Raw genomic sequence first — 19,503 nt, forward strand, 5'->3', positions numbered from 1 at the left:
TTATCTCAAATATTTGTATTTGATAGGTCTTAATTGATTGATACTAATTTATCACTTCCTGTTATAAGTAATTCATTCATAAGTTAGTCTCTGTTAGGTGTTTTTAGTTTGTGGATAATTTTTTACAGTGTGCAATGCAGCTGTGTGGTTAAATGCAGTGTTTGTGATGAGAGTGAGTCAGTGTGACTCGCTTCATCATGAAGATCGTTCTGCTTCTCGCTCTCCTCACAGGTACTCTGATCTTTACTGACTTTATTATCACTGACTTCTTTCATGTCGTCTCCTCGTTTAAAAGTGATAAAAACAGGAAAATAGAAAAGAAAAAACGGTCTTTCTCCCGTTCTGCTGAGGTTTTTAACTTTAATCAAACTTTTCTTGTGCTCGTTGTTCCTCCTGAAGCCTCTGGTTGTGTTTTTGTGACCATTTGTGTTTGTTATTAGTACTAGTATTATTATTATTATTATCTTCATTAATAGGTCATCAGATTCAGCTGTCACATGAGACTAAACATCTTTTTCTCAGATTAACATCTGTAACAGCTGCAGGACGACATAAACAGATAATCTGATAATAAGAGGCACTGCATGCCCTGAATGCACACAGATGACATGTCAGATATCAGCGGTCTGATAAAGGGAACAAACAAACATGTTGTGGGTTTTACAGTTTCTCACATCATCGGATCAGTTTTTATTGTCTTGGGTTGCAACTCGACAAAAAAAGACACAGTAAAGCAAAGTCGTCTGTCAGTAAAACTGATTAAAAGAAACATAATTTAGAAAAAGTAAAGCAGTAACAAAACAATTTGAAACAGGTGATACATCAATCTGACAGTTGAGATAGTTTCAGTAACAAGCAGATTTTAGATGCTGAAGTTAATTTACTTGTTTGTTCTTGTTTTCTCTACAGTCAGTGAATGCAGCAGCAAAAGCGTTGTTGGTCAAACCGGTCAGAACGTCACTCTGCCATGTAAATACAACTTCAAGTACTACGGTGCGCTGTCAGTCTGCTGGGGACGAGGAGACCTACCAGGATCAGGCTGTAATAACAAGCTCATCTCCACAGACGGTCTTAAAGTGATGGAAGGAACCAGAGCTTCCAGCAGGTATCAGTTACTGGGACGACTGGATGATGGAGATGTTTCTCTGACGATACTGAATGTCACAGATTCAGACGCTGGACGGTACGGATGTAGGGTGGAATTCCCAGGACTTTGGAATGATGGCAAATACCACGTTGATTTGACCGTTGAGACAGGTGAGACATTCTTTTAGAAAATATTTTAAAGTTTGTGCAGGAAGGCTGAAGTTTGCACAAATGTTTTGTTTTATTATTTATATTAAAAGATGTGTCAGCAGTAGTTAGATCAAGGAAGCAGATGGACGCTTCATCTATTGGACCAATAACCACTGTTTATTATATAATGTCCATGCATAAGATTGTTCATTACAGTTACAACCCTGGATTTGAAAGGGTCACTTCATAAAATCGTAAATTAAACGGGATGCAGTCATTTGCAAATAAAACACGTTTACTGACAGCATTTGTACAAATTTTTCCTAAAAGCTATCAAGCTTTTCAACTATCAACCCAATCTCCAGGATAAATGTTAGCTCAGTACATTTCTGCAAAACTCCAGATAAGTTAAAACTGACGGTTTCTTTATGTCGCAACTTTACGTTTGTTTAGGTTGAATTTTTATCTGTCTCTTTACTTGATGCTCTATTTAGGTTTATGCACAAAAATCACTTGATAAGGGTCATGAAAGCATCATGGTTTCCTCACGAGTGGAGATCATCTGTCTTCCCTTGAAAAATAGCCGGTTTCAGTCGCCACAAAAAAGGCTGGAAATGTCTGCAGGTGTCCTTAAAAATATCCAGTGGTGTGTCTCGAGCTGCAGTACGGCAAATACTGCAGCCTGGTCAGTGGCCTTAAAACTATGCTGTTCGATCTACCTCTCTAGTGTCAGTTTTACACGTGAAGTGCTCCGCAGATATATCTGGTCATCATTTTCAAAATGAAGCTTGCTGACAAACAGTTCACGTATTATAGCTTTTAGACTGTTATCAACGTGGTGAAACGGTCCTGGTTTGTTTAGGTTTTGGCACAAAAACGTCTTGGTAAAGTTTAGGAAAAGATCAAACTTGAGTCTTGGTCACACACAGTCTCTGGGGGGAAATGTCCAGTGTAAGCTCCATCCAGCCACCCTGAGGTATTAAGTACAAGATCTGAGGTCAAGATCTTCCACCACTGAAAGTGAAAGAAATGTAAAAATAAAGATGAGAGAGAAGAATGAGAGAAGTTTAAACACAGAGTCGTGTAATTGAAAAAATGGTTTCAGTTGATCTGACAGTCTTCATCTGAAACACACTGAGGCTGTTTGAGGTCACAGTGTCACATTACATCTGTTAACGTCACAGTCACGATCTGTTTCAGCTCCACAGACGACCACATCAACTTTAAACACAGAGACGTCTACAGAGCCGACGACAGCCACTTCTACAGCAGGTACAAACACAAAGTACCTCTCATTGTTTCACAAATCAGACGTGTTTCCAAACCATTTTCCTTCGTCATGACATCATGCTGCTGACACAGCTGCACTAAAACCATCTGCTTTCATTTCCTCGTCCTGCAGGTCACATGAATATCACAGAGACCCTCCTAACTTCCTCCTCCAGTAGCATCAGTGCCGAGGTGAGACAGAGACTTATATTTCCTGTGTGAGCAGTAAAAAGGACAGAATGTGATTTTACATGGTTCATATCACAACAAATCTAAACTCATTTTTACAAAAACAAACCAAAACATGAATAATATATATCAGCTTGTTGTCGATTTTTGGTTAAAGTTGCCGTACACGTTGTTGTTGTGTTAGCTAACATCCTGTTGGTTTTTAAATATGAGTTTGACTTTAAGATGTTGTTGATGTACGTGTGTTTTTGTGTGTTCAGCAGCAGGAGAACAGCATTATACCTGTGGTTCTGGTGTGTGTTCTGTTCGGGTTGATAGCTGTGGTCACAGCAGGCGGACTCGTCATTATCAGTAAGTCAAGAAGTACAACAGCTGATGTTCCCAACGTCTTTAAAGACACAACAAAAGAAAGTGAAGTTTACCAGTTTAACTGTAGACAAACTTCCTGCGTTAATCCAGAGAGGAACCAGTGGTCAGTCGTCCATGATGGAGGTCATGTGAAGTGTTCACAGCAGAGTTTGTGACGCAGATCGTTTTGACTGAACTGACCACAGACACTCGACTGTTAATAGAGCAACATATAAGATAGCTGATGGTTGAGTCTCACTCCCAGGTCGTTAATACTGCCGCTTTCAGCCTGATCCACCAACCCAAAACGTCAGTATTTGACAACCTGAGAATGAGACGTAATTTAATGCCTGTTATGCCACGTGACTCTTTTGTGAAAGTAAACCTCTTGTTAATGTTATTTCTGATGTTTTTGTGTCTTTGCAGTCAGAAGATGGACTCTGCTCCATAAAATGTAAGTTTCGTAGTGTGACTCATTCAGATTGAGAAACACATTTTAACTTCTTCTTTTCTTCTTCTGTTGATGGTCTTTTACGCTCTAAGTTTGAAGCCTCAAAGCAGAGCCGTTTAGAGACAATCATTATGGGAAGTTGTGGTTGATAAAGAGTTGTTGGAACAAACTGCAGCCGCCTCTATCTGATGACAAATCATGTCTCAGCAGAGCCTTCATGAGTCTGCAGCTTTTCTACCTCAGGGGTCGGGAATCCCTCGGGTGTCTCATGTCACACCCGTGTTCAAGCGTTCAACACCCTCTGCATTATCGCCATCTTCGTGCTACCTTAGTATTCACACGGCTCAGTGAAGCTGTGTTGTGTTCAAACCGAAACTCAGCAATGACAGAAAAAAAAACCACAATTACCACACAAGAGATTTTTGCCAAACAGAAGCGGAGGACCAGAGTCAGAACAGAAAATGGTGAATTTAGATTCAACTTTTCCACCAGTCCTCCTGCAGAGCGTCCTGAGTACAATCTGTTAATGTTTTCTTACCTCAAAATTAAATGTGATTTAAAACTGCCAAATTCATCTTGAGACGTGTCTCCAGTTTCTGCCCTGACATAATGCAACACTTGTAAAATACATGCATCTATAAATACAAACCTTGTTTCAACCAAGCAGCAGCATCATTGTGGGTCAGACATTACAAACTTTAGCCGAAAGAAGTGTTTAAGTTGCAGCTGGTAAAATAGCTCAATGTCACAGCGTCTACTAACTCCATAAAGAGGCCGACCTGTCCACAGGAGCTGACCTCAGTCTAAACCCCTCCAGCGTTTAATAACCTCAATGCAGAATTAAAACCTGAACGTTCCTGAAAGTCTGATATGATGAAGCTGGTGGTCTCTCGTCTCTGGCAGATCTTTTTTTTTTTTTTTTTGCAGAAACCGAAACTTTGAAATAGGTAGCCTATTAAAGCGAAGAAAGGAAACCTCTGAGGTTTCCTCTGTGACTGGTGTGACATTTAAGACGCTCGCTGATGATCGCCGGACAGAAATGTCACAATGTAAATGTTATAATCTGAACCGAAGGAAAACGTGACCACTTAGGAGACGTTGGTTAAATAATGTAATCATAACCAACAAGCAGAAAGAGAAATGTTTAAAAGTGGATTTTTTTATTTGAGAAACACAACCTTATAGAAAGTTTCCTGTAAAGGATCCGGATTATGTCATTTCTTACAAACTACTTTGTAAACACTGAGTCACCAATTCACTGAAAATGCTTGAATGTTAAAACTTTACTTTGTTTTAAAATGGACATCGCTCAGAAGACTTTTTCAAGATTTAAGTAGTTTGTTCAAGGAAATCAACAATTTCTTTACAGTAAATTATATATTTCTTTCCAGGAATCATCTACGATATCATTAACTTGGTGAAATTAGTGCTACCAAGGAGAATAATGAAAAAACTAAACGATGAATAATTATTTTTTCGTTCTTTGTCTTCCAGCCCTCAGCAGCAGCAGGGCAACAGTTGGGCCCAGTTCACTTCGACTTCGTCCTCTCTGCACCTCCATAGACAGAGTTCGACGGTGGAAAACGTTTACCAGATAGAAGGAGGCGTCGATGGAGGCGAGTACGAGTACTGCCCCTGATTTTACGGACCTGCTGAGAAGTGAGACAGGACAACGACAAGCTGCGGACAAAAAACAGGAACGTGTCCTGCAGTCCCCCAGATCGCCACCAGGACGACTTTAAAGGGGCAGCGTGGAGGACACGAGGACAAACAATGAGAACTGACAACATTTTTGCTTAATTGAGAAAAGTCTTGTACACGCCATCACAGCGAACACGGAGAATCATCTCCTCTCGAGTCCGTCTTTAACCGACTTTAACTTTACAACTTGTACTTTGATCAGTTTATAGAAAACGTGTATAGTAATTGTGTAGTAAGACTCTTAGTGGTGATGACGTCTAAGTCATGCAACCGCAGTGTAGTGTGTTTATAGCCTAACATTAGCTTTAACATTAGCTTTTTACTTCTAGTGATTTAATTTACACTTCGAAAATCATAAAGTGGTGCTCACCTATGAGGATTGTCGTGCTGAACAAAACCTGTGAGTATCATAAACTTTTGTTTGCCGCTGAGATTATTTTCTGTATTTTTCCAAAATCCAATTAAAAAATCTCAGGGCGATGCTAACTCCTACAAAAGTACGTCATCCCTTCACCTGTCTGTCGGTTGAAAACCAAACAAACGTGGACTCCTCGTGTCAGCCAAAGACTTCTCAAGATAATTAAACATAATTAAATGTAATGGATATATTGTTGTCTCAACCATGTAAAGCGTTTATAACTCTCACACAACAGACAACCAGCTCGATTTGCTGAAGGTCGATCTCTGTAGAAGTATGATGTCACTGAGGCTCATAGGTACTGCAGTACTTTGAGCCTTTCAACAAACATTACTCTCTCTGTTACTCCTCTGTTACTTTGTATTTCATCAACTGCCAATTGTGTATTTAATTTAATAAAACATGATGTAACTTTTGAATAATTGTCTCAGTGATCAATCTTAAGCAGTTGGTACTAAAACACTTTTTTTGGCAATAATTCAACTGTAGTTCTGTTGTTTACTGATGGTTGAAGCTCTGTCATGTTATGAGTCATTTAAGATTATGAGAATTAACTTAAAACGACTGAAACCAGCTGCTTGGTATCAAACCTGAATCCAGAGTTTAGTGTTTGTCGCCATCTGGTGGCTGAATCTTTTAACTACACAGACTGAGGGACAACTTTTTCTACTCTAAAGTGCCAAAACAAAAGACATGAAAATGGATTTTAATATAATTTACATTCTTTACCTGAAGTACCAGTTCACACCTGGATATGTAGGTGATTAAGAGGGAATACTGTGTAAAATACACCTGCTACACTCTGTTTACTCAAGTATTCAGTCATATCTTTGAGTTTTGGGGCTCCAGAGTTTAAATGTGATTTATGTAAATTAAACAACATCCTTTAAAGAAGTGCTGTTGCTGTGACTCAGAGAAGTCAGTCTGACGAAACTGTTAAATATAAGGTAAAATCCAGTCCGGCAGGTCGGGCAGGTTAATCCAAAACCTTCGTCCTGCACAGACGACTTTACCCAATCAGAGCAGCTGAATCACCTCTCAGTCAGACACACACACAGGTAAGATTATGATCGTTTTCACGCTTCTCTCTTGGTTTTTAGTTCATTTAATCTAACACTCGAGAAATCGAGATGACAGATAAAAGTAGTCAGGACTGTAAAGTTTACTTTAACCAGCTTCTACCTGAGTTTGTCTGTTTTTGAGGATTCACATGAAACATGTTCCAGTTTTAGTTTGAACGCTTCTTGTGTTTGTTTATCATTTTTTAATGTGCCACTGGTTATGATAGTGATTCTGATTATTACATACAATACCAAAGTTTTAAAAGTTGGGGAACATGATAGAGTGTTTCTTACTTTATACTACATTTCAAGGGAAACAATGTCTTTTTAACTGAACTACATTTATCTGACAGCTGATTATGTTTTTTTTATTATTCAAAACACGGGAGCCTCTAAAATATGATAAATTACTTTATTCTGAAAAAAAAAACTCTTTTTTTTAAAAATGTGTAGTCAGAATATGTGATAAATCCACTTTATCACAGTCCAACAGCTCCAATCTGTTTTATTTGACTTTTGTCAGTTGAAATATTCTCAATGAACTGAGAAATGGTTTTCAGGAATAAATTATCAACAGCTGTTTTTGTTGTTGTCTTTAATAAGTCAAGGTTTTTACAGATTAAACAACAAACAACAGTGTGTTCTATCTATATCCTAAAATATACTGTAACATGAAAGGCAGTCTGGAAGAAGTACTTAGATAACTTACTTGAGTAGAAGTAGAAATACCACAGTGTAGAAAAGTCCTGAATTCAAATGTTTGAAAAATAGCACATAAATTATGTATTAAAGTACTCGTCATGCAGAAAGGCCTGACATTGTTATGTTATTATAGAATAATGAATAATTGTTTTTATCATTCATGAACCAAACTGTCAAATGTATGTGATGAGGTAAAAAGTTAAATATTTCCCTTTTTTTCAATGTTTTCTTTCTACTTTTGTCAGAGTAAAGACTGTGATGTGTGGTATGACGCTGATATCTGTGATTCAGATGCTAACCTGTTGACCTGTTTGTGTCTGAGGAGGATGAGTGTGCCGGTGTGGAGCCAGCCTCAACGCGTGGTTGTCTTCTCTAATGATGGTGAATGGACTTCTGGGATCTGTGACTGCTGCGAAGACATGAGAGAATGTACAGTAACACTCTTTATTCCACTCAGAGAGACTAACAACCAGACCACACACTGTGTTTCTTCCTCGTTGTCAGTAACTCGTTTACAACCAGTGATTTATTGAATCAGGTTTTTGGAATGTCTTTGTAGCTTTGACATCCCATAATTTGAAATGTCGTCTACAGACGTTGCTAGGAAACATCTTTACGGGTGTCCAATCACGAGCCATGTAAACAGGAAGTCATTGTAGCATCACAAGCTAGCATAAATTTCAAAGATCAGCCCACAGTTTTAAGAGCTAAAAGATAAATCTGAAGTCTAATCAGTGTGAAACACCTGATTATGCTAAGCTAACTGACGTAGCCTAATTTACTCATTAAATGTTAATAGCATTCATTTCATAATTTTTGTGAAACATAATTAAAATCTTTGAGACTGAATCATTATCAAACATCATTTATCAGGTCAGATATGTCAACTGTAGTCTTTATTACCTCTTTTGCGCTAAATGGCTCAGATATTAGCATGCTAACGTTGGCTTTTTAAGTTGGTTCAGTTAGTTACAAAACAGTTAGGCCTATGTTAAACCTGTCAGTTAGTAGGCATGATTATAAAACTACTAGTCAGTCAATGTTGTGTACTAATGTATTACTGTTTTGTGTTGAAGGCTGCTTTGCGTTCTGGTGTTGTCCCTGCTTCGCCTGTAAAACCGCTAAAGCGTACGGTCAGTGTCTCTGTCTCCCCCTGCTGGACATCTTCAGCTGCATCAATCCCATCACCATGTCCATGAGGGCGTCCATACGTCAACGCTACGGCATCAGAGTGAGGACACGACTCTTTATTACTATTGTGATTATTTTGTGTATTTTCCTATGCTTAATTGTGTTGATGTGTCAATGCTGCAGAGACTGAGAGGCTCTGAATTGAGGCTGCTCTATTATTAATTGATGTAATATTTTTTTCTTAGACTACAACGCTCTTTTAAAGATTAAACCAGTGGCTTTTTGGCTTTAAACTCTTTAAGATAATCAGTGTCTGAGTTCTGTCTACTTCTCACATTGTTTCATTAATAAATCACTCAGAAGTTATTTCGATAACAAACAGCAATTTCTGCAGTTTCTTGATAATAAATCACAGTTTAAGAAGGTTAAAAATGAAGTCCCACAGGGGTCAGTATTAGGCCCAAAACTTTTTGTTAAGTTTCCAAAACATCGCAGTTTTTCTGGTCACAGATTGTACAAATATGTTTTGCTCTTGTGTTTTTAGGGCAGTTTGTGCCGCGACTGTTTGCTCTCCACCTGCTGTACGTCCTGCGTCTGGTGTCAGATGTCCAGAGAGATGAAGAGCAGGAAACTCCCCACCGTGCTCAGTGACCTCATCTACCGCTGATGACACATCATCACTGTGACATCACCGCTCCCAGCCCTTCCTCATACAGATCAGTATCAGTCATCGTGAGTTAGTTAACCAACAGAAAATACCAACAAAGTATGACATTTATTATCCGGCTTAATGTTTGTTAACTTAGTTTACAGTTTCATCCTCAAGTGTTCAAACTGAATGAGTTTAATAGTGTTTATGTGTTTACTTAAATGTTTCTGTACACTTTACATGTATTCATTAACTTATACAGTTTTTGTGATTCTTGTGTTTATTTTATTTCTTAGCAAACATGTTTGTTTTTATACTTTTTGTTGTATTTAATTGTAAGTATTCTTTATGTTTTGTTGTTTGGTCCAGACAACACATTGTACTCCTTTTATATTTCTGCACTTATTAAGTCTTTAATTTATATTGTAAGTCAATAAAATACTGACTAAAAATCACCTTATTTACTGAGTCTTTCCTAATAAAGAAGAAAATTAAAAAGAGATTAAACATGAGAAGCAACACTGGGAACAGAAGGAAATGAAGAGAGTGACCCTGTGAGGAGAGTTTTTATTTGTTTACAATCTCATCTCAGATCTATTTAGTATCTGATCGAGGACTTTTGGTCATGTGACATGATCTTCCTCAGCAAATGGAGTTTGCCTACAGAAAATGTAGATGGTCTAAAACTTTTGTAGGTTTCTTTCAGCATCTTAAGAACTTTACGGTTCTGACAGACGATACATAGAAAAACACAATTTTCAGAAAAATATTAAAAAGTGAAATCAGTTTATCAATCAATATAGCCTTCATAGATTATGCATAATATGAATTAGGAAAAATATATTTGAGTGGGGAACGAATTAAAAACAACCTCATGAATGCAAACAGCTCGGCCCTTTATTTTGAAAGGTCAGGCTGCTGTTCCCCTCCGGCCCGCTGGCGGCGCTGCTGCGGTTCCGCCTTCAGACAAACGGAGGAAGAAGAGACTCAAACACGTGTGGTTCGGTGTCTGCAGAGAGCGTGTTGTGACCGCCTAACAGGGATCAATCATACAATAACTGAACGCGCATCGATTATTAAACGTGATCAGAAATGACGAAGGTGAAGAAGGAGAAGGTCGCTGCGGACGGAGAGGAAGCCGCAGCCGCCGACGGGAACGGGAACGAGAAGACTTACCAGGAGCTGATCGCTAACGTGAACCCGATCTCTCAGCCGCTGGCCTCCAAAAAACTCAGCAAGAAACTCTACAAATGCGTCAAGAAAGGTAAGAAACGCAGAAGAAACAGCTGAGAATTTAACTGGGCTGCTGACATGTGGTGATCACTGCTCATTTCTACTTGTTTTAGTGGGTTCTAGGTCGGGAATACCAATCTCCATTAAAAATATGCTGATTTTAAAGATCTTTTGTGTGTCAGCATACCTTACTGACGAGGTGTATCGACAAATGAGATTTCGCACGATTCGTTACATTCTTCTGAATAATTCGGCAACAGGTCATTGTAACTTTGGGGTCGTTTTCCGCGTGGAAGAAGCGTCTCGTGTTGTCAGGAAATGTTTGAATGGATTGTTTGTTCCGGTTCCTGCCTCGTGCTGGCAGCAGAGAAATATTAGAAATGATCCTGTGTCATTTTTAATCAGTCAAATGTCAGATGTGTGAGTGCTGTTGAGATTTAGTTCAGTTCACTGCCGATCTGTGCCTGTTTTCTACACGTTGTAGTTTTTTTTATAAAAGAATGCCTAACTAAATTGAAAAACCTAAGGATTTAATGCCTTCGTGCATTTTAGCAGGCATTACAGAGGTCATAGGTCATTAATTGAGATCTTTTACGAATGGTCGTATTCTTGTGATTAATTCGGCATACATCTTCTAATTAAAATGAATTGTTGATCATTGGTATTATGACTATTGATCAGCCATTTTCTTCTTTGGGGTGACTGATGCCCCTTCCTCCTTCAGGTTGCAGACAGAGACAAAAACAGCAACATGTTGGTGTGCCACGAATTGATTGGAATAATTTTCTAGCAGAATTCAGGATGAATAGAAATGTTAGTGTTTATATAAAAATGACTAATGTTTGATTGAAGTCTGGAACAGTGTATTCACGGTCTTTTCTGTCATTCCAGCTGCCAAAGTGAAGAACATCCGCCGAGGAGTGAAAGAGGTCCAGAAGTTCATCAACAAAGGAGAGAAAGGGTGAGTCTGCCATGTCTTTCCACTTTCTTCCACAAGGGCCGTTCCGTCACTTGACCACATACTCTGATGTAGACAAACCTTTAACAACATAGATTTAATCCGTGTTTTGTGTATTTATTGATCTTTCTCTCTGCAGAATCGTGGTGTTGGCCGGTGACACGCTGCCCATCGACGTCTACTGTCACCTGCCGGTCATGTGTGAGGACAGAAACCTGCCGTACGCCTACATCCCCTCCAAAGTGGTGAGTTTTTTGTCTGTTTTATTATCAGGTTTTCATCACAGAGTTAATATCAGTGCATGGATGAGAGTGTGAGTGCTCCAGGAATATAAAAACCATGTTGATTAGACTTAAAGTTTTAATAATGCCACAGAAATGCTCTAATGATGCAAAGTGATACTGCTAATATTCATTTAATTTTCTCTGTTTTCCTGTATTTGTTAACATTTAGTCAAATTAGCACCATTAAAAATATGCCGGATTAGCGATTAGCGGTTCCTGTTTCCAGTGTACTCATGAATGTACGGACAACTATCACTTCACTACTTTGATACTGAGGAAAACCTAAAAACATGAAGATTGTAAAGGAAGTTCTGAATTAAAAGGAGCGTCTTTTCTTCTTTGGTTTCTCTGTGGATTCCTGTACATTTTCCTTTGTTGGACAATTTTGATAGGTTTCAATGCCATGTGACTGAGAGAATGACGACAGTGACTTCTAGTCTTGTTATAAAATATTTATTTAGCTGATGTTTTCGTCCCAGTCAACTGAAAGCAAGTTTCCTCGTCTGTTTTCAGGATCTGGGTTCGTCTGCAGGCTCCAAGAGGCCGACCTGCGTGATCCTGATCAAACCTCATCAGGACTACCAGGAGGCCTACGACGAGTGCGTGGAGGAGGTGTCCTGCCTGCCCAAACCGCTCTGAGACAGCAGCCAATCAGAGAGCAGCTCCGAGGTCACTGCCTTCTTGAAATAAACCATCACTTTAAAGGAGCAGTCCGGCCTTTTAGGCAATCCTCGTTTCACATCAGTAGCTCCGACAAAACCCCAACGTCTCCTTTTTACAAACATGCCGATCAGACAGTTGGAGCTGTTGGAAGGTGGAGCCAACGGGCTAGCAGTCTTTGTGCTAAGCTAGGCTAATCCTCTCCTGGACCATCTGACTCTGGAGGAGACAAAGAACAAGAGGGTTTTAATAAACAAGTATTTGTTTCTGTAAATAAACAGTGTGTTGTGTTTAAAGGAGGTTCCACTTCCTGTCGAGTGGACGATGCTCCGATCTGATCAGATTCATCAGATCAGATCATCTTCACCTCAAATATTGAAATATTTTCATCTATTTTTTCAACAAAATATAGAAATCATGAATTAATGTTGATACAATTTCAGTAAAAGTAAACAAGAGTTGTGCAGCTGATCAGATTGATAAAGTTCAGAAGACAGTTTGTCAGCAAACTGTCGATTCTCAGTTAAAAGTTGGATCATTTTGCATAAAAACTTTATTTTTCTTTTATTGTAATCTGATTATTACCCGTCACCAAATATTGACCTAATGATGTTTTGGTGTCTCTGCTGTTAAATGTTTTATTTTGTACTTATAAAAGCGATATCAACTGAAGTTTCTTAGAAATCTTTGTTAGATTTTACAAATTCTAACTTTCATAACTCTTGTTTTCGTTTGTTTGTTTTTTAATTAAAAGAAATGTGAACTGACTCTGGTCTCTTTCGCTCTGAATATCAAACTGACTCTCGACATTCCTCACTTAAAAGCAACAGTCCAGAATCTTAGGAAACCGTGTTTACAATGTTCAACTTGTCAGAATATTTTTATTTTACTCTTTGAGTTCTGATCAGCTGGATCAAGTTTCAACAAACCCCACAAACAAACTGAAGGAATGAAGTTGATGAACTTAGATACATTGAAATAGTTTGAGTTTTCTTAACTGCTTTTAGTCCATGGTGTTGTTTTTAATGTGTTGGTTTACTTTAATTATCGAAAGTGAGTATCACGAAAAATGCTTATAAATAAAATATATTATCTTCAGGTGATGGGAGTGCAAAACCACAAACAGTGGAAAACCTATCTATCTATCTATATACATATATATATATTATGATTTAAATTAAATATGAAGAATAAAGTTTCCAATAAAAACTGAATACATATTTATTTTTTTTTACTTTAAAGGAGCACTTCTTTCAAGTTAATACAAATAATTGAGCGGCCTGAAAGAAAAAAACTATTTATTTTCACTTTAATTAGATTTAATTTAGAGATTTGAAGAAATAATTAGAAAATAAAGGAACTTTAAAAGGAAGAATTCAAACATTGTTCTGCTTTGATGGATTTGATCTTTATATATTTATACCATATTTTATTTGGTATTTATTTGTACCTTTGAACTATTATTACTATGTTTGACATGTACATATTGTTTGATTCGTCAGTAAATCTTGATTTTTATGCTCGACTGATTTTCACTCCAGTCAGCTGCAGTTTGATGTTTCAGCCACGCGGTGGCAGCGTTGTCTCATCTTCTGAAGCTGAACTTCCGTCTGTGACCACAGGGTGGCAGCACTGCGCATCAACCAACACACTTTTACTCTTTGAACCAAACTTTAAAATGACACCTGCACTTAATTACACCTCAGAGCTGAAGAGGTTCATGATTCCCTCACACCACAGATTGTGTGTGCAGATAAAAAGATTTGATGTGTGAAGTTTATAAAGTTTGAAGCTATAATCTTTCACCAGTTTGTGGTTTTTGAGCTGCAGCTACTTTCCTTAATTAATTATTGGCTTTATTTTTCATGAAAACACTGAAAAATACAAATATATTTTCAAAAATAGTTTTTTTTAAGTATGTATGAAATATCCAGTGCCTGCACAGGAGGAGAAAAACACAAATTTGACCTGAAATCAAAATCATCTGAATGAAAATGAGTTTATTTATGTAAATGTTTTGCCATATTATCATCATCATCATCATCATCATCATCATCATGGCTTCTAATTTACTGAGAGGTATCTCACATTCACACAACACGCATTCATCATCCAGACTTCCTTTAGACCAACATCTGGAAAACATCTTTGAGCTGAATCAGATGGAAATTTGACTTCTGTTTAAATGTTCTTAAAAAATGTTGGTGTGTTTAACGTCGTCACGTCAGACCCAAGGGTTGACATGCTGAACACAAACATTTTTAGTACAAGGGGTCACAAAACTTCCCATTAGTTTTTACAGTGTGTCAGACGACAGAACTCATCAATACAACTGCCAAATCTAACCTGTCAGAGCGCCTTTGAACGCACCACGTTTGAAGTTTAAGATAAAAACAATACAATTAGTAAAAAGTTTCAAATATATCAACAGAAAACAAGACTTGTGGTCACACACACACATACACACACACACACACACACACACACACACACTAAACAAACACACACACACATTAAAGTGTGCTGACTGACTATCAGTCGTATCAAGATCTGATAGTATTCATCAAACTGTTGATGACACAACACGAGGAGGAGTGCTGAAAGTGTGCCGTCTGTTTACTGCCACATGCCTCATCAATGGAGAGCATGGTGGCAAAACACACGCACACACACGCACACACACACACACACACACACACACACACACACACACGACTGAAGGTTCGAACAGTCATTTTTATGACACCACAGGATTTGAATGTCAGACTGGGTGGTAAGAAAACCCAGCGACAGCTCAGTGTCACCGCTCAGCTCTCTGCTGACAGACGGACGGATTAAAAACACATCAGATACATTACAGTTGTGTGTTGAAGACAGATTTATAAATGGGATGAAGTCATTGATTTGCAAGTTGCCAAATATACTTTAAGTACTTACAGTAAAAGTACTCACGATGCAGTAAATGTTCCCTGTCAGTGTTTTAATATTATATCTGATGTTTTTTGATTAAAGGTCCTATTTGTAAAATAAAATGATTTTTGAGTCTCACTCCAAATTCGTCAATCCCAAAAGCGTCAGTTTTTGACGGGCTGGGAATGAGACAAATAGGTCCTTGAAAGCAACATTATGTAGAAATTGTATTTTGTGTGATTTGGCGCCCCCCACAGTTTCTGAGTGCAACATCACTGTTGTAAATACAAATCCCAGGTCTGTAACAATACGTCAGACGTAATGTAGATGCTAACTACAAACAAAGGTCATCACGTCATGACACTGTTATGTGTTGAAAACTTGTATGTTGAAGTGTAACGCTGTGATCCAACCCTCTCACTGAGGTTACATAGTGCAGAAACAAGTGACAGAGACACCGTTCACCAGATTACAAGACAACGTACCATCAGAGTGATTTTGAAGCTGTTATTTTAAGGTTAAAAATAATGTTGCTTTAGTATAAAAACGTTGTTCACAGCTGCTTTAATGCATCTTTAAGACCTGAAAGTCAGTCAGTCATTTGAGTTTTAACCAAAGTCCGATTTTAAAAGCATTAAGTTAAATTTAACACTATTCTCTTATTGGAGTAAATCATTTATTGACAACATGTTGTCCAGGTGTATCAGGTGCCACTGAATCAGTAAAGGACAGGTTATTATTATTATTTTCGTCATGGTTACCACCATAACTGCCATAACGTATGATTACATCTGTGTGTGTGTGTGTGTGTGTGTGTGTGTGTGTGTGTGTGTGCGTGTGTGTGTGTGTGTGTGTTGCAGTGGTCCTGTCTCAGCATGTCTCGTACCAGTCGGACCGCCCCTATAAGGATTTTTCCACCTTCATCGAGTTTCCCTCAAACTCCAAACAACAGAGCAACTTCTGTGACTATAAACGCTTCACGTCTTCTGATGTGAGTCAACAGACAGACAGTTCATTAATAAATATGTCAGCACTAACTGAACACTCAGCGACAGGAGCTTATCTCACTGCTGACCCGCTCTGGTGTTTATTTTATTAATCCGTTTATGACAACAGATGATTTGAAGAGTTTTCTTTTCAGCACAAATCCATTGACATTTTTCTTATCATTCAGATGATTGAATTGTGTCATGAATGATATCTATTATAATTATTCTTTCTTTTCTGTGCCAAGTTGGCGGCCATGTTGGTGTCGGTGACGTATGTTGAGCGATCGGTGTAGTTCACTGAGCGGTTTAACACAAAACTAGATGATATGTTGGTATATGATGGTATGTTTATTGACGACAAACTGCAAATTTATTAACTTGGCGCAACTATCTTTTACATTGACAAATGTCACAAGTGTAATTAACGGCACAACTCAAGGATCATGGATCAAAAAATGATTTGTCTCTCTCCGTTTTTCTGAAATAAAGTCCCATGGGGTCCACCGGAAGAGGCGTGAGATCTGAGTAACTCTTCCACCATTTCTTTGCAGGAAGCTTTATAAATAGACGAGTCAGTATTCTTAATTTATGGATTAAAAAACAAGTTTAATCTCTAAAACCATGGTAAGTTATTGACCAATGGTATTTATGATGGCTGACTGTAGGCATGATTTAGGCACACTTCCTGCATGATATGAGTATAATCTCTTATGAATGAGACATGTCAGGTGCTCAAGGGCACATCAGCAGTCAGGACTGACAGAGCTGCTGCGGTGTGTGTGTGTGGTCGACCCCCTAACCGCCGGGCTGACGGCTGGCCTCACATTTGCATAACGTTACACACAGACAGACAGACAGACAGACAGACAGAGTGTGTGTGTGTGTGTGTGTGTGTGTGTGTGTGTGTGTGTGTGTGTGTTGAAGCCTGCAGCAAGGAACACACCTGAAACAGAAACGACTATTAAAGCCAACGTGAGATATTTCACATCCGTTCAATCCTCTTTTTTAGGAATTTTCCAGACTTTTTTTTGTTTTCTCTCATAAAATATTAGAAATCGATATCTCACCTCATTCTTAGAAATGTTTTCTGAGTTACAAATACACAACTTAAAGACTTAGAGATTGTTTGAAGGTGTGAATGTTGTTCCAGGTGAGTTGCGTTGGCTTGTCATGCTGGTATCTTGACAGCTTTAAAAAAGACGACCCGTATGTTTCCCGTCGCGTCCGTTACAGTGAAACCACATCCAATCCAGTTTAACCCCCAACAATCACCGTCTCTCCGTTGAGACGTCTTTGTTTGTCCTCTCAGGCACCATCAGGACAGCTCACCTGCAATTTTCACCTGTTAATGAGGTTTTTGGTCAAAACCAGACAGTGTGGTTTATCCTGCAAAACCTTCAGATTGAGACACCACTTAAATACCTGAAAAGACAGCAACGTCTCCGAGAACCACTTCAATGGTGGGCACCATGTTGGCTACTCCTGCTCTTGACCATCTTCCTGAAATGCTAAAACATATTCAAACCCAGACAAAACCACCTTAAGTTCTAGTTAAACCTCAAGGAGATCAACATGTCCCTGACACCCTGGACCTGGAACTTCCTAAAACTCCCTCAAGGACAAATGAAACTCCTCCTGGAACACTAAAGGAACCCCAACAACCTCTCAGGTAACACTGGGAACCACATAAGCATTGCTGGTACCACTCCAGTGACCAAATCCCGCCAATGATCCCCTAGAACCTCTTTAAATACCCCACCCTGGTCCCTTTCCAACCTTTCCAGGGCTTCACAGAACCCTATCAAGAGAATCAATAGTATCTTTCTCATTCATGAACTTTGATGCTGACTCAAGGACATCAGAATAACCTGCAAGGAGACCTGGAACTTCCAAAAACTCCCTCAATGAACAATAAATCTCCCTCAAGGTGGTACCTCCTTGGACACAGAAGGAACCCCAAAAACCTCTTTGGTAACTGGAACCGCTCCAGTGACCAAAGCCCCCAAAGATCCCAAAAAACCTCAATAACTCGACAAAATTCCAAAAAGAAACCCTCCAAACTCTCCTTCAAGGAACTGTGATTCCCTCTAATGTACCTTAAAACCCTTCAAGGACCCTAAATATATATTAGTTCAATGAATCCTGAGAAATGTGTACCTCAGGCACCCATAGCACACTTCACAATTGTCCAAAATTGCTTCAAACCTCTCTCTTGACTGTCTTCCCTCGATCATTCCTGCAATTGTTACCCTCTCCCTGCCTGTCTGTCTGTCTTTCTGCCTGTCTGTCTGTCGGGCTGTGTGTCAGTAGTGGAAAGTTTCTGTTGCCTCAGGCTCAGAGTTGACAGGAGTTTATGAACATCACAGAGGAGAGAGATTATGACGACGAGTCTGAACAGGACAGATAGAAGAGGGGGAGGAATCTACGATCAGTAGAAACCTGTTCGGAAAACCTCCTCTTTCTTCCTCTTTTTATGTCCGTGGGCTGAAGGATTCCTGCTCAACATTTCACTACACCTGCTCTGACAGTTCATCAACACACTTTTATTTGCCATGTTGTGGAGTTTTACTCATCCAGTCACATGAAGATCAGGTAGATTTGACTTCAACGTATCAACGAACTTCTTCAGTGACCCCTGAGACCTTGTCAGAGACCTCTTGCACTAATAAACCAATAACCACATTGATGTACACAAATCCTATTGGGGCCAGGGGCCAAACAGATACAGGAACCCCTTCTCCCGCCACAGCCTCCGTTAGGTTCAGGTTTAGTGCAACACCTGGCCAACCAGAGGGGTATATGTGGGTGTGTCTGGTGTCTTTTTAGGGCAAACATAAATCATGTTCAAAAACAGTTTCACTTTAAATAAAGGATTTGTTTTCAAAACAGGCAGACAAAGCTTGTGGAAACTAATTAAAGCATCCCTGGACCTTTAAATCCCTTTTAAGGATCTCTTAATCCTCCACAAGTAGGGGCATCAGTAGCTTAATCCATATGAATTTGGTTTGGGAATAGGTCATTTCAAGTTCAACACAGACCATGTGTGGATTAGAGATGTGCCTGATCAAGTCCTAAAGCCTGCTGAGATGCCCTTGGGAAAGACACCAAACCACTAACTGACTATGTGGCAGCTATGATGATGTAATTCTTCCTTTCCAACTAACTCTGGAAACTCTCAGACTCCTGGAAGCACTTGAAGGATCTCACCGTAAGAATTCCTGGAAACTTCAACAATACTGGGGCCCCTCAGAGATCCAGTGGACTTGAGAACCCCTCTATGGACCCCAAACTAGTTTAAGGATCTTCAGATGCCC

General features: G+C 39.0%; 3 protein-coding genes across 4 annotated transcripts; all 3 read left to right on the forward strand.

Moving 5' to 3' along the window:
• Positions 1-5,986, forward strand: LOC311269479 (hepatitis A virus cellular receptor 2 homolog). Of its 2 annotated transcripts, none has more exons than XM_084373638.1 (7): positions 1-231; positions 910-1,257; positions 2,437-2,508; positions 2,639-2,697; positions 2,955-3,045; positions 3,469-3,496; positions 4,988-5,986. In XM_084373638.1, exons 1-7 carry the CDS (start codon positions 198-200, stop codon positions 5,130-5,132), a joined length of 777 nt encoding a protein of 258 aa, XP_084229764.1. In that variant the 5' UTR covers positions 1-197; the 3' UTR covers positions 5,133-5,986. The 2 variants fall into 2 exon arrangements, with proteins under 2 accessions (XP_084229764.1, XP_084229765.1); XM_084373639.1 differs by having other exon boundaries at positions 2,958-3,045.
• A 636-nt stretch (positions 5,987-6,622) lies between these two features.
• Positions 6,623-9,431, forward strand: LOC311269482 (cornifelin homolog B-like). The gene is made up of 4 exons (XM_084373642.1): positions 6,623-6,670; positions 7,698-7,804; positions 8,452-8,606; positions 9,051-9,431. The coding sequence occupies exons 2-4, from the start codon at positions 7,702-7,704 to the stop codon at positions 9,171-9,173; spliced, it is 381 nt and encodes a 126-aa protein (XP_084229768.1). The 5' UTR covers positions 6,623-6,670; positions 7,698-7,701; the 3' UTR covers positions 9,174-9,431.
• Positions 9,432-10,120: 689 nt separating this feature from the next.
• Positions 10,121-13,057, forward strand: nhp2 (NHP2 ribonucleoprotein homolog (yeast)). The gene is made up of 4 exons (XM_084373641.1): positions 10,121-10,419; positions 11,280-11,349; positions 11,486-11,591; positions 12,144-13,057. The coding sequence occupies exons 1-4, from the start codon at positions 10,248-10,250 to the stop codon at positions 12,267-12,269; spliced, it is 474 nt and encodes a 157-aa protein (XP_084229767.1). The 5' UTR covers positions 10,121-10,247; the 3' UTR covers positions 12,270-13,057.
• Positions 13,058-19,503: the final 6,446 nt, after the last annotated feature.

Source organism: Pagrus pagrus (genome assembly GCF_965226575.1).
Source record: "Pagrus pagrus genome assembly, chromosome: 14".
Taxonomy (NCBI): domain Eukaryota; kingdom Metazoa; phylum Chordata; class Actinopteri; order Spariformes; family Sparidae; genus Pagrus; species Pagrus pagrus.